The 21754-nt window shown below is 56.7% G+C and overlaps 1 protein-coding gene across 2 annotated transcripts in view; it reads left to right on the forward strand.

The window, feature by feature from the left end:
• The first annotated feature begins 356 nt into the window (after window positions 1-356).
• Window positions 357-21754, forward strand: part of LOC144938449 (collagen alpha-1(XII) chain-like) — a 285089-nt gene continuing 263691 nt past the window's right edge. For both annotated transcript variants that reach the window (XM_078866258.1, XM_078866259.1), the window contains exons 1-5: window positions 357-423; window positions 3088-3206; window positions 7391-7507; window positions 8603-8746; window positions 12702-12779. In XM_078866258.1, the coding sequence (XP_078722384.1) occupies window positions 3131-3206; window positions 7391-7507; window positions 8603-8746; window positions 12702-12779 (415 nt within the window). In that variant the 5' untranslated portion in view covers window positions 357-423; window positions 3088-3130. The remainder of the gene's footprint in view (window positions 424-3087; window positions 3207-7390; window positions 7508-8602; window positions 8747-12701; window positions 12780-21754) is intronic.

A 21754-nucleotide genomic window follows, 5' to 3' on the forward strand; every position in this document is an offset into this window, starting at 1 on the left:
GCTCTGTAGAAGTGGGGGGGGGGCTCTGTAGAGGTGGGGGGCTCTGTAGAAGTGGGGGGGGGCTCTGTAGAGGTGGGGGGGCTCTGTAGAAGTGGGGGGGGGGGCTCTGTAAAGGTGGGGGGAGATTTGCTGTGGGGGGTTTCGGAGAGGTCTGGAAGGGAGCGCTGGGGTAGGGGGGCGGGGTTGGAAAGATTGGGGTGGTGGAGGGTGGGGGGAGTTGACGCCTGTGGGTGGGAGGAGGGGAGGGGTGGGGGATCCACACAAAACTTGGCTGTGGAGCGGGGGGAGGGGAGCCGCAGTGAGAGTGGCGCCCTTCTCCCTCCCGACCCCGCTCGCTCGCTCGCCTCAGACACGCGCAGAGAGCCCAGGGGCTCAGCAGTCGCCTGAGCAGAGGAGGCACGGTCCGCGAGAAGGAGCGAGACGGTGAGCGCGCCCCCAGCCCTCCGGTTTCACTCTCTCGTCGCCTCCTCCTCATCATCTTCTTCGTCTGCTCGGCCAGAAGCCCCACTCCTGCATGGGGGCGACTGCGCCGATTTCTTCCCTCCTTGTGCTCCTATTCTGTGCATCTTCTCTACTCGTATTCACTTGACTCACGTCTCGCTCCACCGCATCCTCCCATCTCGCCCTCGGGCTCCCTGGAACGTGTGCCCTGTCCCGGCGACGTCTCCATACATCTTCTCATCTACGGGGCTCTGCTAGAGTCTCCGGGTCTGTCTGAGTCGGCGGGTCTCTCAATCTGTGGGTCTCTGTGTTAGTCGATCGGTCGTTGTATGAGTGTGTAGGTCTGTGCGAGTACGAGTCTCTGAGTTTACGGGTTTCTGTGCGAGTCTATAGGTCTTTGTATGAGTTTATGGGTCTGTGTGTGAATCTACGGGTTTCTGAATCGATGGATCTCTGTATGAGTCTATGGGTCTTTGTATGAGTGTGTGGGTCTGTGTGTGAGTCTACGGGTCTCTGAGTCTATGGGTGTCTGTGTGAGTATATTTATGTCTTTCTGTGCGAGTCTATGGGTCTTTGTATGAGTGTGTGGGTCTGTGTGTGAGTCTACGGGTCTCTGAGTCTATGGGTGTCTGTGTCAGTATATTTATGCCTTTCTGTGCGAGTCTATGGGTCTCGAATCTCAATAGCGCTTCTAATTGCCCCCCGCCTTCTTTAAGTGTTCTCAACACGTATCCAAACCATCTTAAATCTCTCCTCCACTACCTCCTCTTCCTCCACCTTTCCCGGAGACGCGTTTCCAATCGGCGTTCTCATCGCCGCGCTCGGATCGCGCTGCGTCCGGACCTCTCCTCCGTTGCCCGCGTGGCCGCCGCTCCCCCCGTCCAGGGCGGTGAACGCTGCCCCCCGGGTGCGGTGCTCGTGTCGCGCAGAATCTTTGTCGCATCAATCCGCGCCGTCTCCATCCGCGGGGGGGCTCAGCACCCACCCACCCGCCAGTGTGCGCAGCAACATCTTTGTATGACGCGCAGCCCATTGCACATCCGCTGCTGGATGGAGGTCTCCCCACGCCGCGTGGCTCGTGGGGGCTACTTGACGCGTGCTCCATCTCACGCCAGTCAGTGCGGGCTGTGTGGGGCGAGAGACTCAGGACCGGTTCAGATGTCATCATCGGTCTGAGCCGTGGCATTTAGGTTCAAAGCGCAGTGCGCTAATCGTTGCGCGACCGCTCCAGCTCCAACAATGGGCTGTGATGGCCATTGACGACCGTAGGTAAACGCAATCACTGCCTGGTCCTCAGGGGAGGAGGTCGCGGTGCCATGATTTAATGATATCCTTCCCCCGCACCTCCGATTAGCACGGTTGGCTACGAAAGAAGTTCAACGTGCATACATCTCGCCTCGGAGTGGCACGTACTGGCGTTAGTTACTCCGCGTCTGGTTCGCCATCTCTGCCCTTGCAGCTGCGCGCGGGGTAAGTTGTGCGCTGGGGCGTCTCCATCTCAAAGGAGCCTCGATGCCATGGCACCCGGAGCACGCCCTGTCCACGCCGCTCCCCGCGCCGGCTGCGTGGAGCGTGGAGCGGTGGCGCCGTGGTGAGCGCGCACTGCGCTCTTGGGCTCCCAGCCGCCCGCGTTATTAGAAGAACATTTGGTGCCGCGCGAATCGCCAGTGGTGGTCGCTGTTGACCCGAGCGGAGCCGACTTTGGGCGCACGCCGCTGCGGTGCTGGCGGCCACGCGGTCCACGCGGCGGAGTCGCGGCGAGAACGCCGTCCACTCCGATCGTGCAAGACAAAGATGTCGTTAGCACGAGCTCGACCATGCTGATCAGAGACGGAACGTCGAATCCGCTCTCGAGTTTGTCGTGTTAAATCAATGCCGGTGATCACTCCGAGAAAAAAGGCTGTGTGGCTGATGGGATGCGTCGAAGATTCTGTTCTTTTGTTCACGTGGAGAGTCAGGCGTGTGAATGAGGTGTCTTATCCACTTGGATATTTTGCTCGGATCGACGCACGCGAGTGTGGCGCGGTGGCGCAGACGAACCCGACGACTTGGTCTCAATTCCCGGCCACGGCTAACATCAGTAGCGAATGCTACCTTCAGTGGGTGGTGACCTGCCCGCGGTGAGTTACCCATCAGCGCTGGGTGTGGTGCTGGCCACACAGCCTCTTCGTGCGCCGTGTCGGACTTAATCTGGTATGCAAGTGGGCTTTGGCAGGACGTGTCGCTAGATAAGGGGGTGATGGCCGATTATCAGAACTGTGGTCGGAGCGGCAGCCAAAGAATGGAACGCGGCAGAGAAGACATCCACCCAGAAGATGGAGGCGCGTGTTTAGAGGTGCCAGGTGGATTGTTATACAGCGCAGGGACCGTGAGCGATGACGATGATGGCGTAGAACGCAAATGTATTCATGAAAATATGAGCTCTTGTAAATAAAATTATCCTATGCAAAACCACGTGGTCTGTCATGCCTCCTGGGCTGGTAAAAAACTAAATAATCACTGAATCGCAGAACCCGAGTTCAAATCCTGGCAGCCGTCCGTGATGAAACCAGCTTCTCAAGTGTTGTGAGCTGATGACAATGAACAGCACTTCCCCAAGCAGTCTGTAAGGCTACACGGGGGATCTTTGTCTTTGTGTGCATGCAGACTGTGCAGCGACGACAACAGAACCACCACCTCCTCCTCCACGATGTCTGTGGCGTCGATCTCCGCTCTCGCCCTGATCCTGCTCGCCACGCAGCCCGCGCCGCCCGTCTCCGCGCAGGGTGAGCGGGGCTCCACGGGGCTCCACGGGGGGGCCACGGGGCTCCACGGGGGTCTAGAGGGGTCAGCAGGGACATCGCGTCCCGCCCTGCTGACCCTCCCAGACCGCGGGGGGGGGGGGGGTACGATGGGGGCTGGCGGTGTGGAGTTGAGGGCGCACCACGAGCGGCGTGGAGCCGACCGTGAACTATGCACGTGTTTGTGTACACGTGTGTGTGTACACGTGTTTGTGTGTACACGTGTTTGTGTGTACACGTGTTTGTGTGTACACGTGTTTGTATATGTTTCTGTAGGTTTGTGTACATGTTTTTGTGTAGGTGTGTGTACACGTGTGTGATTGTGTACACCGGTGTGTGCGTAGGTGTGAGTATGAGTATGGTTGCGTGTGTATATAGGTGTGCGTGTGTGTGTGCGTGCGTGATTGTGCACGCTGCACGCGACGAACCACGGCACACGAACACACTCCGCTCCCCAAACGCACCCTTCCCTGGAAGCAAGAACAGGAGCTCGAGTCTTGGCAAGCGGAACATCGCGGTGCGTGTGGGGGGGGGGGGTGCTTGTGTGGGACGGCGGTCAGTGCGCGGTTCGTGTGTGGGAGAGCGGTACATGCGTGTGGGGGAGGTGCGTGTGTCTGGGTGGGGGGGAAGTGCGTGTGTGTGGGGGAGGGAGTGTGTGGGGGGTAGGGGGGAGTGTGTGGGGGGAGTGTGTGGGTAGGGGGGGAGTGTGTGGGTGGGGGGGAGTGTGTGGGTGGGGGGGAGTTTGTGGATGTTAGTGGTGGTGAGTAGGGGTTGGGTGTTGATGGGAGTGTTGGTGGGGGTGGGTGTGGAAGGTGAGTGGGGGGTGAGTGGGGGTGAGTGTTGGGGAAGGTGAGTGGGGGTGAGTTGAGGGTGAGTGGAGGGGCTTGAAACGCCCCGGGGAAGGGGAGGGGAGGAGGGTGCAATCATTGCGGGGTTCGGACCCCAAACCGTGGATCCGGAGCCTCGCCGCCTGCTCCCCCTCACGGCTCCTCCTCCTCCATCACCTGGTGAGTCCGCGCGCTGCCGATGAGACACCCAACACCGCGTCGGGGACTCCACCTCAACAAGTCCGCGCCGGTGTCGCCTCGGCGGAGCGCAGCCTGCGACGTTGGTGGGTGGTGATGGTGGGTGGTGGGGGTGGGTGGTGGTGGTGGTGGGTGGTGGTGGGTGGTGGGGGTGGGTGGTTGGTGTGGTGGGTGGTGGTGGGTGGTGGGGGTGGGTGGTGGTGGGTGGTTGGGGTGGGTGGTGGGTGGTGGTGGGTGGGTGGTGGTGGGTGGTGGAGTGGAACGCAGCGCCCCGGGGAGAGGGGGAGGGGCTCGGGCAAGTCGCGAGTGGGCGAGAGACCCGCGACTCACATCCCTGCGGTGGGCAACACTCGCGCAATGTGTTGGCACGTTCGTGCCCGCCCACACCCCCCACTTTAAACAGAGCGTGGAGCCGCGTGGAGCCGCAGACGTGGGTCAGGTGACGCCCGCGGAGAAGCTGCTGAGGTCGCTATCGGACGCTTCCGAAACCGCGGTCACGCGTGGAGGGGTTCCCGGCTTCCAGGGTGCTAGAGCCTCCACTGCACAGAGGGTTGGGATAGAGGGCGGCAGGAGGACACACCGGATTCCATGAATCGACTTCAACAGAGACCCATATAGTTATAGAGACCCATTGACTCAGAGACCCGTAGGCTCACAAAGAGACAGACTAACAGAGATCCATAGACTTACACAAAGCCTCTAGACTTACACAGAACCGATAGACTTAACAATACGGTACTATATTAATGAAATAACACAATTACCGTATAAAGTTACAGGAATCTAAGATCGCGATAATTTTCATATCGTAAATATCGATACTGTATCTCGAAGTCGACTGGTAGGTGACGCGTGGTGGGGTAAAGCGTGGGTCACGGCATGCAAGACGTCTGATCAGCGTAGGACAAGAGTACGACAAACGCCTTGCACAGGGGCTCTCTGCTGCGCCCGCAGTGGCGCGATAAAGCAATTGCAGATCTGCGCCTTTACCCGAGACAGGGCACGAGGTGCGTTGGACGCCCGGCTGTGAGGGCGCCACGGCGGCTGGGAGATGTTCATTGCCTCGCCTGCTCGACAGGAGGTCGTGAGCTCAATCCCGATCATGACGCCTGCTGTTGTGTATTTGGAGTTTTCATGTCTTTCTCTCTCCCCGTGGTCGCGTGGTTTTTTTTCTCCGGGTCCTCCGGGTTTTTCCCTCCACGTTTAGAAGCACCGTTTAGAGTGTTTGGTTTCTGTATATTTCCACGCGATAAGCCACTTCGTAGAGCTATCGTTTGTGATAGTCAGGTCACTTAATAAAAATAGCTAACTAGCTCAGTGGGCCTTTCCTGCTAGAATAAAAGAGAAAAAAAGACGCAGAGAGAGAGAGACGCAGCGACAAAGAGAGAGACGCAGCGAGAAAAAGACGCAGAGAGAGAGAGACGCAGCGAGAGAGAGAGAGAGACGCGCCGTTCCTAGAGAGAGCGGCTTCCTAGAAGGCGCAGGGGATGGCGTCATCTTCGCTCCCCACGCCGAGCGAGGCCCTGCCACTGGGGGGCTACGAAAGCGGGAGGGGGGGGGGTGAGGGGCAGGGAGGCGGATGGGAGTGCGGTCGCTGTGGGAGTAATACGAAGGGATCCTGAGTCAGCTCGGCATGGAAGTGTAGATGCATGTCGTCGTCATCATCATGCGTTATTTATACCACCACAGCAGAGGAGGTATTTGGGATAATTAGGAAGGAAGTGGGTGCAGAACAAAAAGACATTACAACACAGACACCGTGGTAGACGCGGTAATGGACTGCACGTGACTCGCCACAGTGAGTGCTCGACTGGATGCGGTGTGCTGAGTGCGGAGATATCTTCCAGGTCGCTGACCTGGACAGACCCGGCTGAGATGAAGCCCTGGACGGAGGTGTGGGCCGGGGGGTAGAGGGATGGGAGGGCGAGACGCCGTGATTTGAGGGCGGCGACGCAACAGGAATCTGCTCGGAGCGGAGGAATTCTCCCCATGGGTGGTCGCGGGGGCGGGCGGGTAATGAGGCTTTGGTGGTGCTAACGGTGGTGGTGGTTGCACGGTGACTGCTAATGGTGGTGGTGGCTACACAGTGGTGCTGGTGGTGGTAGAAGTGAGTGTGGTGGTGCTTCTGGTGGTGGTGCTGGTGGTGGTGCTAATGGTGGTGGTGCTGGTCACTGTTGTTGAGCCGTCTTCCCACATTCTCTGCCTCGCTTCGTCGCACGGTTGGAGCCCCGGGCTCATCACGATGGCAGTGTTTATTTTGACCCACTTGTCACAGCAATTGCCAAACGCAGGCAAAATTAAAAGGAGCGCCACACAAATTGGTAGTAGGTTTCGTGATTTGGCGTCGCGGCCATCTATTGTCGTTGCCGGTCAACTGAAATTGGTGACCGGTGCCCGTCTCCATCACAGCGGGCTGCCACTGAACGCTGATTTTATTTAAACTCGCTTGCTTGCTTCGCCAATCAAAACGCGCGTGCACACGCGTGGCCGTGTCACGGCGCACATTTCAGATGCATCCACAAAGTTGTGAAATTGCTGCAGTCCACCTGCAGAGAGGGCACTTCCCTTGACGGTCAGCTGGCTCAATAGGGGGCCCTGGGCGAGTCGAGGCGGCAGCTCCCGCAGCCCAACCCCCCCCCTCTCCCCCCCTTGAGGGAGGAGGAGGCGGCCTGGGCTCGCGATCCCTTTGGGCAGGGGCTCGCACACCCGACAGAGCATCTCGTGGGGGCCAAAGAGCTGTCACACAAAGTCACTATTGTTTGGGAAACTAAATTGAATATTAAAAATATTTTTCAATCTTTGATATTAAATTAAATGTACGTAAAAGACGTATCCCTTTGAATCACAATTTCATATTCATGAAAAATCTCACAAATGATCCGTGGCTTACGACGGCCTTCTCAACGTATTTCGGGTGAGGAGGCAGGGTAGCTGCTCCTTCCACCGTCCCCCAGTGTGCGCCCCCATGCGCCCTGCCACTTGCTCACTCGCACAGCTCCTCCTGAATCCCGCTACTGCTGCCAGCGTGACTGTGGCCCGTGTCTCCCGTGTCGCCTTGGGTCTGCCGTGACTCCCGAAGTCTCCGCTGCTGGTGGCTGATCGTTGTTCGCCGCCTTTAGCTGCTGCCTTGTGTCCCGCGTGCAGTGAGGCCGCCCGTAAACCTGCGCTTCAAGGTGCTGTCGGGCAGCAGCGTGCGGGTGCTGTGGCGCTCGCCGCGTGGCGCCATCCTGGGCTACAGGCTCCACGTGCTGCCCACCAATGGTGCGATCGCGCATGCACACGAGCGGTGTGTTCACAGATTTTGGAATAGTCAGGAATCCCATGGAAGTGACACCATTCTCACGACGGCGCATCTTCGATTTGCCGGAATAATTTGCCAATTAACACGTCCCTACTCCCTGCACAAAGACACAGATGCCCCCGTATAGGCTACACAGACTGGGAGGGCAAATTCTGTGAGTGTGTAGCACACGTGCAGCAATCTCACGAGCTGTGCGGCCGCGCCGCAGGACTGGCAGTGCCCTGCACGACTGCCGCACACACTCCAGTTAATCCGTACTCCGATCCCCAAATCGCTCACCTCCCAGCCCGTGTGCCCACACGTTTAGTAAACTCTGGCCAACTCTGGTTCTAACGGGGACAAACACGTTCAGGTGGAGGTAGAAGGAGGAGGTGTGCCCCTGCCCCTGCCGAACTCATCTACAGCGTTCCCCATCTGTATGCGAGGCAACGTTGTGGTTTATTGAACCGGTTAATGAGCACAAGGCCCAAAGGCCACCGTCATATCAGGCCGCCTACCACTTGGAAAAAGGGCCGTCAGCAATATTTATTTGTCTCAGCCGCACTCATCGGGTGCTAGAAGGGGACATGTTTGCGCTGGTAATTCCGTGCTCGGTCACGCGTTCAAGCCGTTTGAACGCACAGGCGATACCCACGGCCCTCGTGTGATCAGAGCGTCCGCTAACGATGGAGCTCGCCAACGTTCTCTGTGAAAGCTTCACTTAAACTGAACTATTAATTGTATTTTACCAGGTAAGTCCCACTGAGCTATGTAGCTCTTTTTCACAAATGACTTGGCCACAAATGATAGCTCAACAAAGTGGCTCATCAGGTGGATATGTATAGCAGCAACATACTCTAAACTCGTGATGGCGATTCTAAATGTGGAGGGAAAAACCAAAGGACCCGGAGAAAAATCCACGCGACCACAGGGAGAGAGAGAGAGACATGCAAAGCGTCAGGGTCGGGTTCATACCCACGACTTCCTGCAGACCAGGCGAGGGAGTTAACATCTCGCCACCGTGTCGCCCCACGTGGGGGTCTCTGCCCGGTCTGTGTCCGCCGGCCGCTTTTCAGACGAGGCCGTGCGAGAGATCTCGCTCTCACGTGACGCCACGTACGCCGTCATCGAGGACCTGGTGCCCAGGACCAAGTACGTCGTGACCATGGTGGCGTATGACGCGTCGGGGGAGAGCCCGCCCGTCACGGGAGAGATCACACGTGAGTGTCCGCACACGCCAGGGTCATGGGGCGGGGGGGGGGGGCACGGGGGGAGAGGGTGAGACAGACTTGACATCCTCCGCCTTCCAGGGATGTCTCTCTTGGCGATCTCTGAGCACCTTAACTTCACTCCACGTGTGAGAACATGTGGTATGACGCGGAACGCCTGGCAAATGGCGAATCGGCCATCACAATACCACTGCAAGGGATAATTGGGCAATTCCTTCTGACAACGTCAATCTGATTAGCGGCCACAACTGACGTCAGCGCCGAGCGACATTCGAACTAGTTGAGTTCATCTGCACCATCCTGCACGGACCAGCATGGTGAAGTATGCTCAAACAACCTCCACGCCCGACACAGTGAATGGACCCCTTCATCTAGCAGTAGATTGAGAAGGGCTGTTATACCAATGACAAACATTCCTCCGTTTGATGCCAATGAGCTCCCCGTTGCACCAATCGTCTTCTCCAGCCCTCCGCGACTTGTTGAACCCACACCACTTCCCATGCTCGCAGTGGTGGCCATTGTGCAATTCACTTCTCTGCTCTGGGTTAAAACAAATCGTGCACTCCGCTGTTTTTTGCTCCAGGGTGCCTCCCTCACAGGCCCTAAAGCGTTCGTTCTCTCTCTCTCTCTGAACCTTGGGTATTTTTTAACTGGGAAGCTGGTTTTCTGTGATTCGTGTATATATATATGTAGTTGAGGAGACAGCCAAGTTATATTGGAGGGATTATTCTCCTATTTAAGGCAGAGTTTGTTCAGTCGGAAATTAAAACAACTATGATAGATGCGATGTTCAAATAGGAAATTAAGCTTCGAAACGGAAGCTGAGGCTCTGGAAACTGTGCCTTAAAATACAAACACAAATTCCGAGGATGATTCTTGAACGACGGCCATCCTCCTCTTCCATTGCAACGGCACAACAACACAAAAAATCCCCCAAAAAGTGAACGCAGCCAAGGCCAGAGAGCCTGGGCAGTGGAAACAGGGAGAGTGCAGAGTTATGCTGGGGGTGCGTAGTAGCCCTCGGTAGCCCCCAGTAGCCCTTAGTAGCCTCCTGGTAGCCCCCTGGTAGCCCTCGGTAGCCCCTAGTAGCCCCCTGGTAGCTTTTGGTAGCCCCAGTAGCCCGCTAGTGGGCCCCTGGTAGCTTCTGATAGCCCCAGTAACCCCTAGTAGCTCCCTGGTAGATTCTAGTAGCCCCAGTAGCCCCTAGTAGGCCCCTGGTAGCTTCTGGTAGCCCCAGTAACCCCTATTAGGCCCCTGGTAGCTTCTAGTAGCCCCATTAGCCCCTAGTAGGCCCCTTGTAGCTATTAGTAGCCCCAGTAGCCCCTAGTAGGCCCCTTGTAGCTTCTAGTAGCCCCAGTAGCCCCTAGTAGGCTCCTGGTAGCTTCTGGTAGCCCCTAGTAGCCCCCAGTAGCCCCTAGTAGCCCCCTGGTAGCTTATGGTAGCCCCCAGTAGCCCCTAGTAGCCCCGTGGTAGCTTCTGGTAGCCCCTAGTAGCTTCTGGTAACCCCCAGTAGCCTATGGTAGCTTCTGGTAGCCCCAGTAGCCCCTAGTAGCTTCTGGTAGCCCCCAGTAGCCCCTAGTAGCTTCTGGTAGCTCCCAGTAGCTTATGGTAGCTTCTGGTAGCCCCCAGTAGCCCCTAGTAGCTTCTGGTAGCCCCAGTAGCCTATGGTAGCTTCTGGTAGCCCCCAGTAGCCTATGGTAGCTTCTGGTAGCCCCAGTAGCCCCTAGTAGCTCCATGGTAGCTTCTGGTAGCCCCCAGTAACCCCTATTAGGCCCCTGGTAGCTTCTAGTAGCCCCATTAGCCCCTAGTAGGCCCCTTGTAGCTATTAGTAGCCCCAGTAGCCCCTAGTAGGCCCCTTGTAGCTTCTAGTAGCCCCAGTAGCCCCTAGTAGGCTCCTGGTAGCTTCTGGTAGCCCCTAGTAGCCCCCAGTAGCCCCTAGTAGCCCCCTGGTAGCTTATGGTAGCCCCCAGTAGCCCCTAGTAGCCCCGTGGTAGCTTCTGGTAGCCCCTAGTAGCTTCTGGTAACCCCCAGTAGCCTATGGTAGCTTCTGGTAGCCCCAGTAGCCCCTAGTAGCTTCTGGTAGCCCCCAGTAGCCCCTAGTAGCTTCTGGTAGCCCCCAGTAGCTTATGGTAGCTTCTGGTAGCCCCCAGTAGCCCCTAGTAGCTTCTGGTAGCCCCCAGTAGCCTATGGTAGCTTCTGGTAGCCCCCAGTAGCCTATGGTAGCTTCTGGTAGCCCCAGTAGCCCCTAGTAGCTCCATGGTAGCTTCTGGTAGCCCCCAGTAGCCTCTAGTAGGCCCCTGGTAGCTTCTAGTAGCCCCCAGTAGCCCCTAGTAGCTCCCTGGTAGCTTCTGGTAGCCCCCAGTAGCCCCTAGTAGGCCCCTGGTAGCTTCTGGTAGCCCCCAGTAGCCCCTAGTAGGCTGTGGGTCTCCTGGTGCATGGCGTGTATTGCTCGGAGCTGCTGCGAGACCTTGCATTGTGCCCTGCTGGAATGACCTGCAACCCCACTCGCCCTGCAAATCCATGTCCACGGGTGGTTGATTAATGCCGTTCCCTATCATTCAGAACATCGGCACCCCTTTGTCAGTCCACCGGTGGATGAAGGCCTCCGCACATCACATTCGTCACGTGGGTTGTTTGTGACCAAACCTCACCGTGCCAGTCAGTGGCGGGTCGGTGACGGGAGAGTCCCGGGAACGGTTCGGATATCGCCTCTGACGTGCAGATGGCCAGATTCACAGCACCAGAGCACGAGCCGCCACGCCAATGTTCCACGGCCGTCAGGTCACACGGCGCGCGGCTCGCGATGTGTTCATGGCTGTCATTTTGGAAGAGCTTTCCAACCAATTATTGTATTAACGTTAGGAATTTCGCAAAAGTGGCTTACGGTGTCACCTGAAATTATGCCGGCCATCCTGTGAATTAAGTAATTGTGCTAATTATGCAGGCAATTTAAAGTAATCCCGAGACAAAATAATTACTAACGGAGTTTCCCTTGTGGTTGGAAAAAATCCGACTCACAGCGAAGCGCACAAATGATTTGCTTCTAACATGAAGTGCAATGTTAAACAGGAACAGAGCAACCCAGCCATTTAGATTTGCAGTTGAGGAAGATTCCTGAGTAGCATCTGAAACAGCGCACAGTGTGGCATTGGCCAAGAATCCCGAGGCTGAAAGATTAGCCGCACTTTACTTAATTGGGAGTAAAGACACCGCAGCAGAAACTTCGTTACTTCTACTGCGAAAACTGGACAGGACCCTCCTGAGGAAGAGTCTTGAGACTCGGTGAGGATTATTACGGGTAAACAAGCTGAATAAAAATTGGAACAAAAAAGTATCTAATTATTCAGAGAGAAAAAAAACATGGAGAGGAGCCTGAATGGAGAATATGAGCTGGTAATGAAGGAGTCACTTGGTAAAGCCAAGCACACACAACCTGCCCCTGAGACTCACATCTGATGGGCCTCGTACAGCCACAGAGATCACGTAGACGTGCTGACACGTGCTGACACGTGTCGACATGACCTGACACAAGCTGACACCTGCTGACACCTGCTGACACGTGGTGACACGAGCTGACACCTGCTGACACGTGGTGACACGTGTTGACACGCGCTGACATGTAGTGACACGTGGTGACACGCGCTGACACGTGCTGACACGTGGTGACACGTGGTGACACGTGGTGACACGTAGTGACACGTGCTGACACGTGGTGACACGTGGTGACACGAGCTGACACGTGCTGACACGTGCTGACACGTGCTGACACGTGGTGACACGTAGTGACACGTGGTGACAAGTGGTGACACGAGCTGACACGTGGTGACACGTGCTGACACGTGCTGACACGTGGTGACACGTGGTGACACGTAGTGACACGTGGTGACACGTGCTGACACGAGCTGACACGTGCTGACACGTGGTGACGTGTGCTCCATGATCGCAGTGGAGATGGTGCGCCCGGGAGGACCCCGAGGAGGCACGGACACAGGCGCCTCGCCAGAAGAGACGTCAGTCTCACAGGGTGAGTCACTCGGCTGCTGCTGCTGCTCGCCTTCACCTGCAGCCGTCGCGACTAGGCACAAACTAAAATTGGACTCAACTCGTAACGCTGCGGCACTTTTGTCATGCCCAGCGGCGCTGTTATACCGGACAGACTGCCTGGCCTCCCCGGCGAGCGGCAGATGGCAGTGCGGCAAGATCCATTGTTGCACCGCACTTCTATGCTCCCGCGCCTACGGCTCCGCGACATCACCGCTGCATCCAGCAGTGGATCGAACCGGGGGCCCCCCTGTGTGTAGCCCTAACAGACTGTTGGGGCGAGTGTCGCTAGCGAGCAACACATATGAAGGCCGGCACGGCACACCAGGGGTGCGAGGGCAGCACCACGCCTGGCCGCCTTTGTCTCCCCAGTGGTGATGCTTACACACCCCACCAGGTACTCATTTGAGTCGACCTAGGGGAGGCTCAACACCGGTTCAGATAATCACCACAGGCATTGCAATCGAACTCGCACATCCGATTAGCACGGTTGGCTATGTACGGCGCGAAAGAAGTGATACATACGCTGTCCACACAAGTGTACACATGCATGTGTGTAACATGCAAAGACACCGGCTCTCACATACATCGCGTGTGCATGGTCACACACCGGCGCGCATCATTGGTTCGCAGAGGACTGTAAGTGTAAAAAGCCCGCGGTGTTATACACATGCATCCGAACACGCATCTGCACGCACGGGCACCCAATGCGATGAGACATGAAACCCTCTTGCTATGATTGGAATAGGAACCCGTGCACAGTTATATATCACAGCGACACTGCCGCGGTCAGTTGGCCAAAATGTGCTCAAATTAGCGTGGCGTCCTCAGACAAGAGGACCAAGAATGCCGCTCGGCCTCACCTGCCGATGGCTTGGCGTGGTTCCTCAAAGTTCCGCGCTCCGGCGTGTTGTTCGTGATGACGGCACGTTCACGATCTCAGTGCGCGGAACGCGACGCCGGGAGCAGAGGAACGGCGCGCACCATGGCCACGGCTCTTCGACTCACCGGGACAACAAAAAAAAGTCGTGCATTCGCATGGATTCCGTGACGCTTGGCACGACTTGCGCGGGGCCTCAGAAGTGTTTCACTACAACGGTGTGGGCCTCTGGCGCCTCGTTGGGCTCATGTCTGTGATGGCCAGGTCGCTTCTGAAACAGAAGTTAACAGCTCAGAGCGCTTTGCCTGGTAGGATGGGAATGGTTTAGTTGAGTGTGTGTGAGTATACTCAACACTGCTATCGTATTTGTGGGCTGTCTGTCGTCGTAAGGTTTTTACCCGCCCATACTGGACATCTTTTGAACTGAGCTTTGTAACTCATCGGATTCCTCGTGCAGCATGAATGAGGGTTCTCATTCTGGCTGCCCTGGACGGCTCTGCAGGCAGCGCGGTGATTCTCAGTGGCCGGGTTAATTCTCGTGGGCAAGGTCCCCCAGCAGCAACACGACTCGACACGGGAGGTCGGTTCGCGTTGGACGTCGTCGTGATGAGAGTCACCGTGACCCGCCCCCCCTCCTCCGCCTCACCTTTCGATGGTTCGGGTGCACGGATGAACAGACACAGAGAGAGAGAGCTCACACGTGCACACGTTCACTCTCAGTTGCAACGCGTTACAGTGAGGACCGTTGGCACTTGGTCTAAAATAGTTTAATTATTTAATTCAACCTCTGCGTCTCATCCCGTTCCGCTACTCAGCCAGAGATTTAGTTTTGTTCACCGAGGCCGCTGCTGCTGCTGTTGATTACACAGCCTCGGTGCTCTGTTGTGTCCAGCACAGGCGCAGTGATAACCGGCGGGGCGTTTCTAACGAAGCGGTCGACACTCTCTGCCTACTCGCGCCTGCTGCTCTCTGCTTGATTGTAGAGGCAGCGCTGTGCGGAGCGGTGGTGCAGCGGTTAGCGCGCTGCGCTGCGAACCCGGCGACCCGGGTTCGAGTCCCTTTCACACGGCGAACTTTATCTGAACCGGTTGTGGGCCTCTCATAGGTCGACTCGGCCTCAAATGAGTTCATCGTGCGGTGTGTAAAAACATCGTCACTTGGGACACAAAGGTCGTGGCGCTGGCCACCCACCCCCTCGTGTGCTGTGCCGGCCTCCATGGGTACTCGCTAACAGCACTTGCCCCTACAGTCTGTTCAGGCTATGGGGGGTGGGGTGATCTTTGTCTTTGTGGGCGTAATAGAGGAAGGATACTTAAATCGGCCGTGGGTAGGCGAGGTGTGAGGGAGCTGCCCAGGCGAACGAGACGGTGCCTCTTGCGTTGGTCCAACCACGGTCCCAGCCACGTGCCGACGTTGACCCAACGTTGTGCGGCGAGGCGAACGAGACGACGGCTCTCGTAGCGGAAGTGATCAGAACCACCACCACCATCAGAATCGTGATTTGCAGCGGAGGCATCCGACGAGCCACAAAGATCTTTCTTTTAGCAGTCGTCATCGCAAGTGTGCCGGCGTGCACTCGGGATCAGGGACAGCAAGCGAGCGCAATCAACCCCCCCCCCCGCCCTGTATTATGGATGATATTGGTCGCGAAAGTCTGCGTGTTAAACTGGCGTTAGCCTGCGTCCGCGTGAACATTCCACCAAGCCCGCAGACACTCCGAGTCATGGAAACACAGAGCCCTGCTCGCCCCGAGCCCTCATTACCTCGTCGCTGGCACGAGGAGCCAAGTTGATCGGCGCGCGAGCGAGCGTCTGAACGCGCGCGCGCGTCCTCTTCGTGGGTTCAATGCCGACACGAGGCCGTGGCCGCTCCGTGCGGGTTACCTGGCCGCGAGTTTAGTCGTTCCTCGCTTAACGCGGTGGTGGTGGTGGTCGTCGTCGTCGATTGCGTTCCTGAAAAGTTCCGCGTTACGCGAAAAACGCGTTCCTCGAAAACAGCTTGGGCGAGATACGTAAATGATGTGTTAACGATGAGCGCACACGCAGTCGAGATTGTGGCAACAATGAACTGAGGGTACACCGCCACGTTACCCGATCATTCCGCGTACTGTATCACTGTACCGCTTAGCTTAAGAAAGTACCCTAGTGCGTTGTCGACCGTTCAGAAACCGCGTTACAACGGTGTGTGTATCACGTTATAACGGTGCGCATATCGCGTTATAACTGTGCGCATATTGCGTTATAACGGTGTGTGTACCGCGTTACAACGGTGTGTGTACCGCGTTGTAATGGTGCCGGGCTCCGTGGTATAACGGTGCGCGTTTCCGCGTAATAACGGACGCGTTGTGCGAAACGTGTTCCCGAATAGAAGAATCGCGTCGCAGCGAAAACGCGCTGTGCGAACAGCGCGCGTTCAACAAGGACTGACCGTACTTCCCCCCGCGTGTCAGTGCAGGGCGGTGAGGGCGGGCAGTGCAGACCGCCTGCTTGTGCGCGGTGGTCGCCCACGCAACCACCATGCAGGTTCAAACCTGCTGAGCTTGCGAGGTCTTAACGAGATCGGGCGCAATCGGGGGGATGTGGCCATGTGTTGAGCCTCTGAAGATATCCGTTAAAATCGTAGAGGCATTTTTTTTGGTGTCTATAATTACAGGGAGACACATACAGCAGCAAGATATTGAACAAAGCGAGCGTCCTTCTCCAGAGCTCACGTTGGCCATAACGCCGGCGATTCTTCTCGAATTGTTTCGTGCTGCCAATGCCTTCCCGTAACTTCATTGAGATGTTTCCACGGACGCGAATTAAGAGGGCCGTCGAAATCTGATGCGGGTGCTTCGCGCTGCGCTCCTGATGGCAGATCGGGTGCCAGAGACGAGCGTCGCAGCAGCTGCACCTCCTTTGCCCTGGCGACGTGAGACGGCTTCGAGGAGTCACCAGCAGGTACTGCGCTCACCGATCTCGGCATGCGACCGTGAGCGTGAGGTCGCAACTCTTCCTGTAACTCTGAAGGCCCAAGACCACGAGAGGTCTCGTGGGTGGCAAGCAGAGGAATGGCGCGGCCGATGGCACAGCGACAATCAACACGTTCGTCAATAACACTGTTTGGCCTTAAAAGGAAAATATTATACGTAACATGTGACGTTTCGGGCAATGTCCCTTCTTCATAGCACGTAGATCTGCTTTGAAAAATGAAAATCAATGTGCCATGAATGTGGGCGATTGCACAAAACGTCGCCGAAGATATTTGTTGTCCCTGTAAGGCCTCAGTACGAGTGACGAATGTGTTGAGTTGTGTGTGCGTTAATTGTGCTTGTGCACCACTGCCAACGCAGCAGCATCATCAGCAGCATCATCAGCAAATATTCAGCGGTCACGACGCAGCCGTGACCGCTCGGCGTGGGCCGGCCACGCCGCTCAGGCTGCACCACGTGGTGCGTGCCCCCCATGAGGCTCTCGCTCACCCAGGGTGAAGGGGGGGGGGGGTCCCACAGCATCGCTGCGTGCCTCTGCTGCTGTATGCTCGTGGTGGAGCTGTGTTCAAATGTGGGCAGCGGTGGGGCAGTTGTTACGGACCCAGTGACCAGAGTTGGATTCCCGATCACGGCTTTCATCAGTTGCATAGGCCTCCCATGGGTGAACTCAGCCTCAAGTGAGTTCCTGGTCGCGGTGTGTAGACATCAGCACTCGGGGGACGAAGGCGGCCGGGCGTAGTGCTCCTCATATCACTGCCCCCAAGTGCCCGGGTTGCCGTGGCGGCCTTCTTAGATGCGCGCTAAGAGCACTTGCCCCGACAGCCTGTGGAGGCTACACAGGAGGGATCTTTGTCTCTGTGGCTCTTCTGAAGCAGACGCTTGCTGCGCAGGTTTTTTTTTAACTGCAGCTGCACCTTCACGCGACCTTAAATCACGCGCTCTGCACGAACGCCCCTCTCATAGAACACGGCGAGGCGCGCATTGAACTCTCCCCCCGCTATTGAACCCTCCGCGCTAATGCTGCCGGCCCTGTCAGCCCGTGGCGCCGGAGAGCTGTGGCTACGTTGTGGCTGCGCGTGTTCGTGCCCGCCTCGCGCGCAGCAGACGATGCCGTCCCAGGCTGACAGTGGCTCCTCGTCTGGCCATGCGAATTCTCGTCGTCGTCGCAACGACCTCGTCAAACGCCGCGTACAGCTGGTGGTATGGGGTGGGTGGGTGGATGGAGGCTGTGGACTCGGGAGGAGGCATGGGGGGGGGGGGGGGGCGAGCGAGACGCGAGCGAGACGCGAGCGAGACCGCTTCATAGGCGGGAGCCCTCGCCGTGAGTCGACGCTCAGCTGCAGTGGAAACAGCAGCAGCAGCAGCGTACTCGCTAAGCCATTCCAGAGGCTCCTCGCTTACCCAGAACTCGATGGCACTGCAGCAACTTGGCCGCCGTGTCGGTGATAATAATACTTTTTTTTGCGGAGTGAAAAGTTGAAAAAATATACCAAGTGAGAAGTGAGCGGTCCGAGAGAGCGCTGTGCGGCTGATGATGATGATGCTGCTGCTGATGATGATGATGTTGCTGCTGCTGATGATGATGATATCGTGAAGCGGAGCGTGTAGAACCGCGTGGAGCTCGCACCACGGTCCGATCCGGCACGACCCTCAGCTGCATTCACGATCCCTCGACGTCAGTAGCGCAGCTAGCGTGGGGGCCAGGGGGTGCCTTGGACTCTACTGTTGGTCGAAGCTCCGCGTTGGGGTCCTCTTGACAACCACCACGAGATGGGTTCTCAACAACAGTGTACAAGAACAAAAACTTCATTAAAACGCGGGTTAATTTTGTTGGATGAAAATGCTTTCATTTCCGTTCCACGTCATATTGCGAACAGATACTCGGAAGCCGCAGTGGCTCCATGCTGCGGAGACGGAACGCCCCGCAGCGTTCAATATTCGAGACCCCGAGCGCAGCGATGCGACGAGGCAAGAGGAGACGCAGATTAACGACGGCCTCGAGGTGCGGCCGTGCGTGACAAATCCAACATCGGGGCCCCACGTGGCCGATGTTACGACGCCGCTTCTTGGCGCACGGTCCCGTGAGCGAGGCGCCCTTTGCCGATGCGCGCTGGGCTGCTGTGGGCGCGCTATCAGGGAGAAAGCAGCAGCAGAGATGCTCCATCTGGGCAGAGCAAATGAAGGTCAAATCCTGACTGAAGGCTTTCGTGACTGCAGGAATTCATATGCTTTGGGTCTTTCGGTAAAGTCACGTAGATAAGTTCAAAGAAAATGACAAAAAATAACAAAAAGCTACGTTTCGATCGCAACACAAGCGGCCGTCTTCATCAGGAGAAGGGGGGTTGGCTTATGTTTAGGTTAGCTAACCCCCCTTTTCCTGATGACGACCGCTTGTGTTGCGGACGAAACGTCGTAGTTTTTTGTTATTTTCTTTGAACCTATCTACGTGACTTTACCGAAAGACCCAAAGAACACAAATTTTAGGTCGTTTAGAATCGGCCGTGCGTTACAGGCGAGACGCGAAGCACGGCACGTGAAGTGAGTGTACAATGTCCAGCCCTTTTGTCAACCCATTGCTGGGTGAAGGCCCCCCCACGCCGTGCGGGTCAAAGGGGTTATTAGACCATACTTCACCGCACTGGTCAGTGTGGTGAAGTATGTACGTACACCAGTTGATGTTTTTTTAACTTTCCTCTGCTGCCCAAACACGTTGCCCCGCAGCCTATAACACCTGTTGTTTATGCGCGGTGGTCGCCCATCCAAGCAGTATCCAAGCCCAAATCTGCTTAGCTTCCAAGACGCGATGAGATGAAAGCGTCATCTTAGATTAATGTTTAAAAGATTAGCTATTGCAGAATCATCGCACGTGGTATGCTCATCCTACTTTGTACCCATCTAACTTGGACGTAGAACACTCATTCGTTGGCTGAAAACATCTGCATAGATAGGAGAGTGCCAGAGCTTGGGCAATTGTTGGTAGCGTCGACTCTTTACCACCTGCTTGTCTGTTGTTAGATTGTGAGAGATGCGATTTGCATGAACAATTAATTTAACATTATTTTTCATATTTTATTGTTGTAACATCAGAGGTTCGTCTTCCGTTTTCCTTATGCGATGATTTAAGTGCATTATGTGTAAGTGTTGCTGCATTTGCAGTGGTGCACAAGCGCAAAAAACAAAAACAATAACTACATACATTCGTCAATAACACCGTGGCCTTAAAATGGGAAAAATATAATAGACGACGTTTCGCGCAATGGTCCTTCTTCAGGATGATGTTTGTGCTGTGAAAAAAGGGTCACTGCCTGAAACACCACCGCGTTATTGGCGAATGTATGGAGTCTTCGTCGATAATTATAAGTCATCAATCGATCACCAATGAGCGGTTCGATTAGTCGACACATGGGGGAAAAGCAGGGGAAAACATGTCCCATCAGCCTCGGCTGCTCTGGTTTACAGCAGCAGCAGCAGCCGCGAGCGAGCAGCCTGTCCGACTCCCGCCGAGGCTTTGGAAGTTTTCCCTTTTGACAAAACCGCAGCGGGAGACTGCGGCGTGCGTGTTACGTTACACGGGGTGCGCAAACAGCACGAACCCGAGCCACGTGAAGGTATGAGCAATGAGGAATGTACCTGCGCGCGCGTGTGTGTGTGTGTGCACGCACGTGTGTGTGTGTGCGCGCGCGCGTGTGTGTGTGCGCGCGCTCGTGTGTGTGTGCGCGCGCTCGTGTGTGTGTGCGCGCGCGCGTGTGTGTGTGCGCGCGTGTGTGTGTGCGCGCGCGCGTGTGTGTGCGCGCGCGCGTGTGTGTGCGCGCACGCTCGTGTGTGTGCGCGCACGCGCGTGTGTGCGCACGCGCGTGTGTGCGCACGCGCGCGTGAGCAGCACGAAGTCGCGCCGCGGCGAGCCACGGGCTGGCTCGTCTCAGCGCAGGTCCGAGTTGGATGGCGCGCAGTGCGAGCCGTCCAGAGCCATAGTCGCTGTCAGTGAGGCCGCCTTCCTGCTCACGACGAGCCCGGGGTGATGCCGCCCTCTCTCTCCTCCACCCATTGAGAGGACTCAAGTGGAAATGAGCACCACCACGCCCTCACTTGTGTAGCGAGGTCAACTGAGTCGCAGACGAACTCTTGGAGGCAAACACATTTATTTGACACCAACACACGGGGGTAACTGCCCCTTAACAGAATAACAACCTATGGTGGTGACCACCAGGCTAACTACGCTAATCACACAGTAACTAGCTACAACGGACCGGACCACAGCTGGTCCACGTGTTGGAGACTCGGTAGAACGTAGATTCTTCAGGATGAACAACAGCGCCGGTCCCTCTGGGGGACCCGGCTTCTATCCTCTGCGGCGTGGCTGGCCCCGCCCTTGGCCACGCCCACCTTCCAGAACCCTCGAGCAGGATCTCGACCCTGACCACGTGACCACCCCTAGCCCCCAGTTGGGGCCCCTTTGTAGACTTAGCCGGTTACGTGTCCTCTGAGGTCAACCAGAGTGCCACGGCCCTGAGTCACCCCATTCCCGTGGCCGGCACTCCCACACCCTATCCTGTAGGGGCCGGCACTGCACGCCGAGCGTGGTGCCATCCAGCGGTGTCGATCAGCGCTCACCGAGCCCCTCTAGGGCCGCTATTGCACCCACACCACGTGGTGTCGGCGATGTCGCCACACTGCACGCCGTGCCTCTCTAGGGCCGGCATCACACAGTGACATGTCACTCCACTTGTATTGGCACCCATTCACTGGTCGCTCGCCCACTCACCGGTGATCAGTCGCTTCCGTGTCACGCTTCTCTCGCTACTGCCATGGTGACTGTGCCCGTGAACTTCACCCATTGATTCCCAGAGGTGTGGACTCGAGTCATGTGACTTGGACTCGAGTCAGACTCGAGTCATGAATTTGATGACTTGCGACTCGACTTGGACTTGCATAACAATGACTTTGTCCCACCTATGAGATGTGGACTCGAGTCATGTGACTTGGACTCGAGTCAGACTCGAGTCATGAATTTGATGACTTGCGACTCGACTTGGACTTGCATAACAATGACTTTGTCCCACCTCTGTTGATTCCTCTACCCGTGTTGACTGGTTCGTCTCATTCATAC

This window comes from Lampetra fluviatilis, chromosome 22, assembly GCF_964198595.1.
Source record: "Lampetra fluviatilis chromosome 22, kcLamFluv1.1, whole genome shotgun sequence".
Classification (NCBI taxonomy): Eukaryota; Metazoa; Chordata; class Hyperoartia; order Petromyzontiformes; family Petromyzontidae; genus Lampetra; species Lampetra fluviatilis.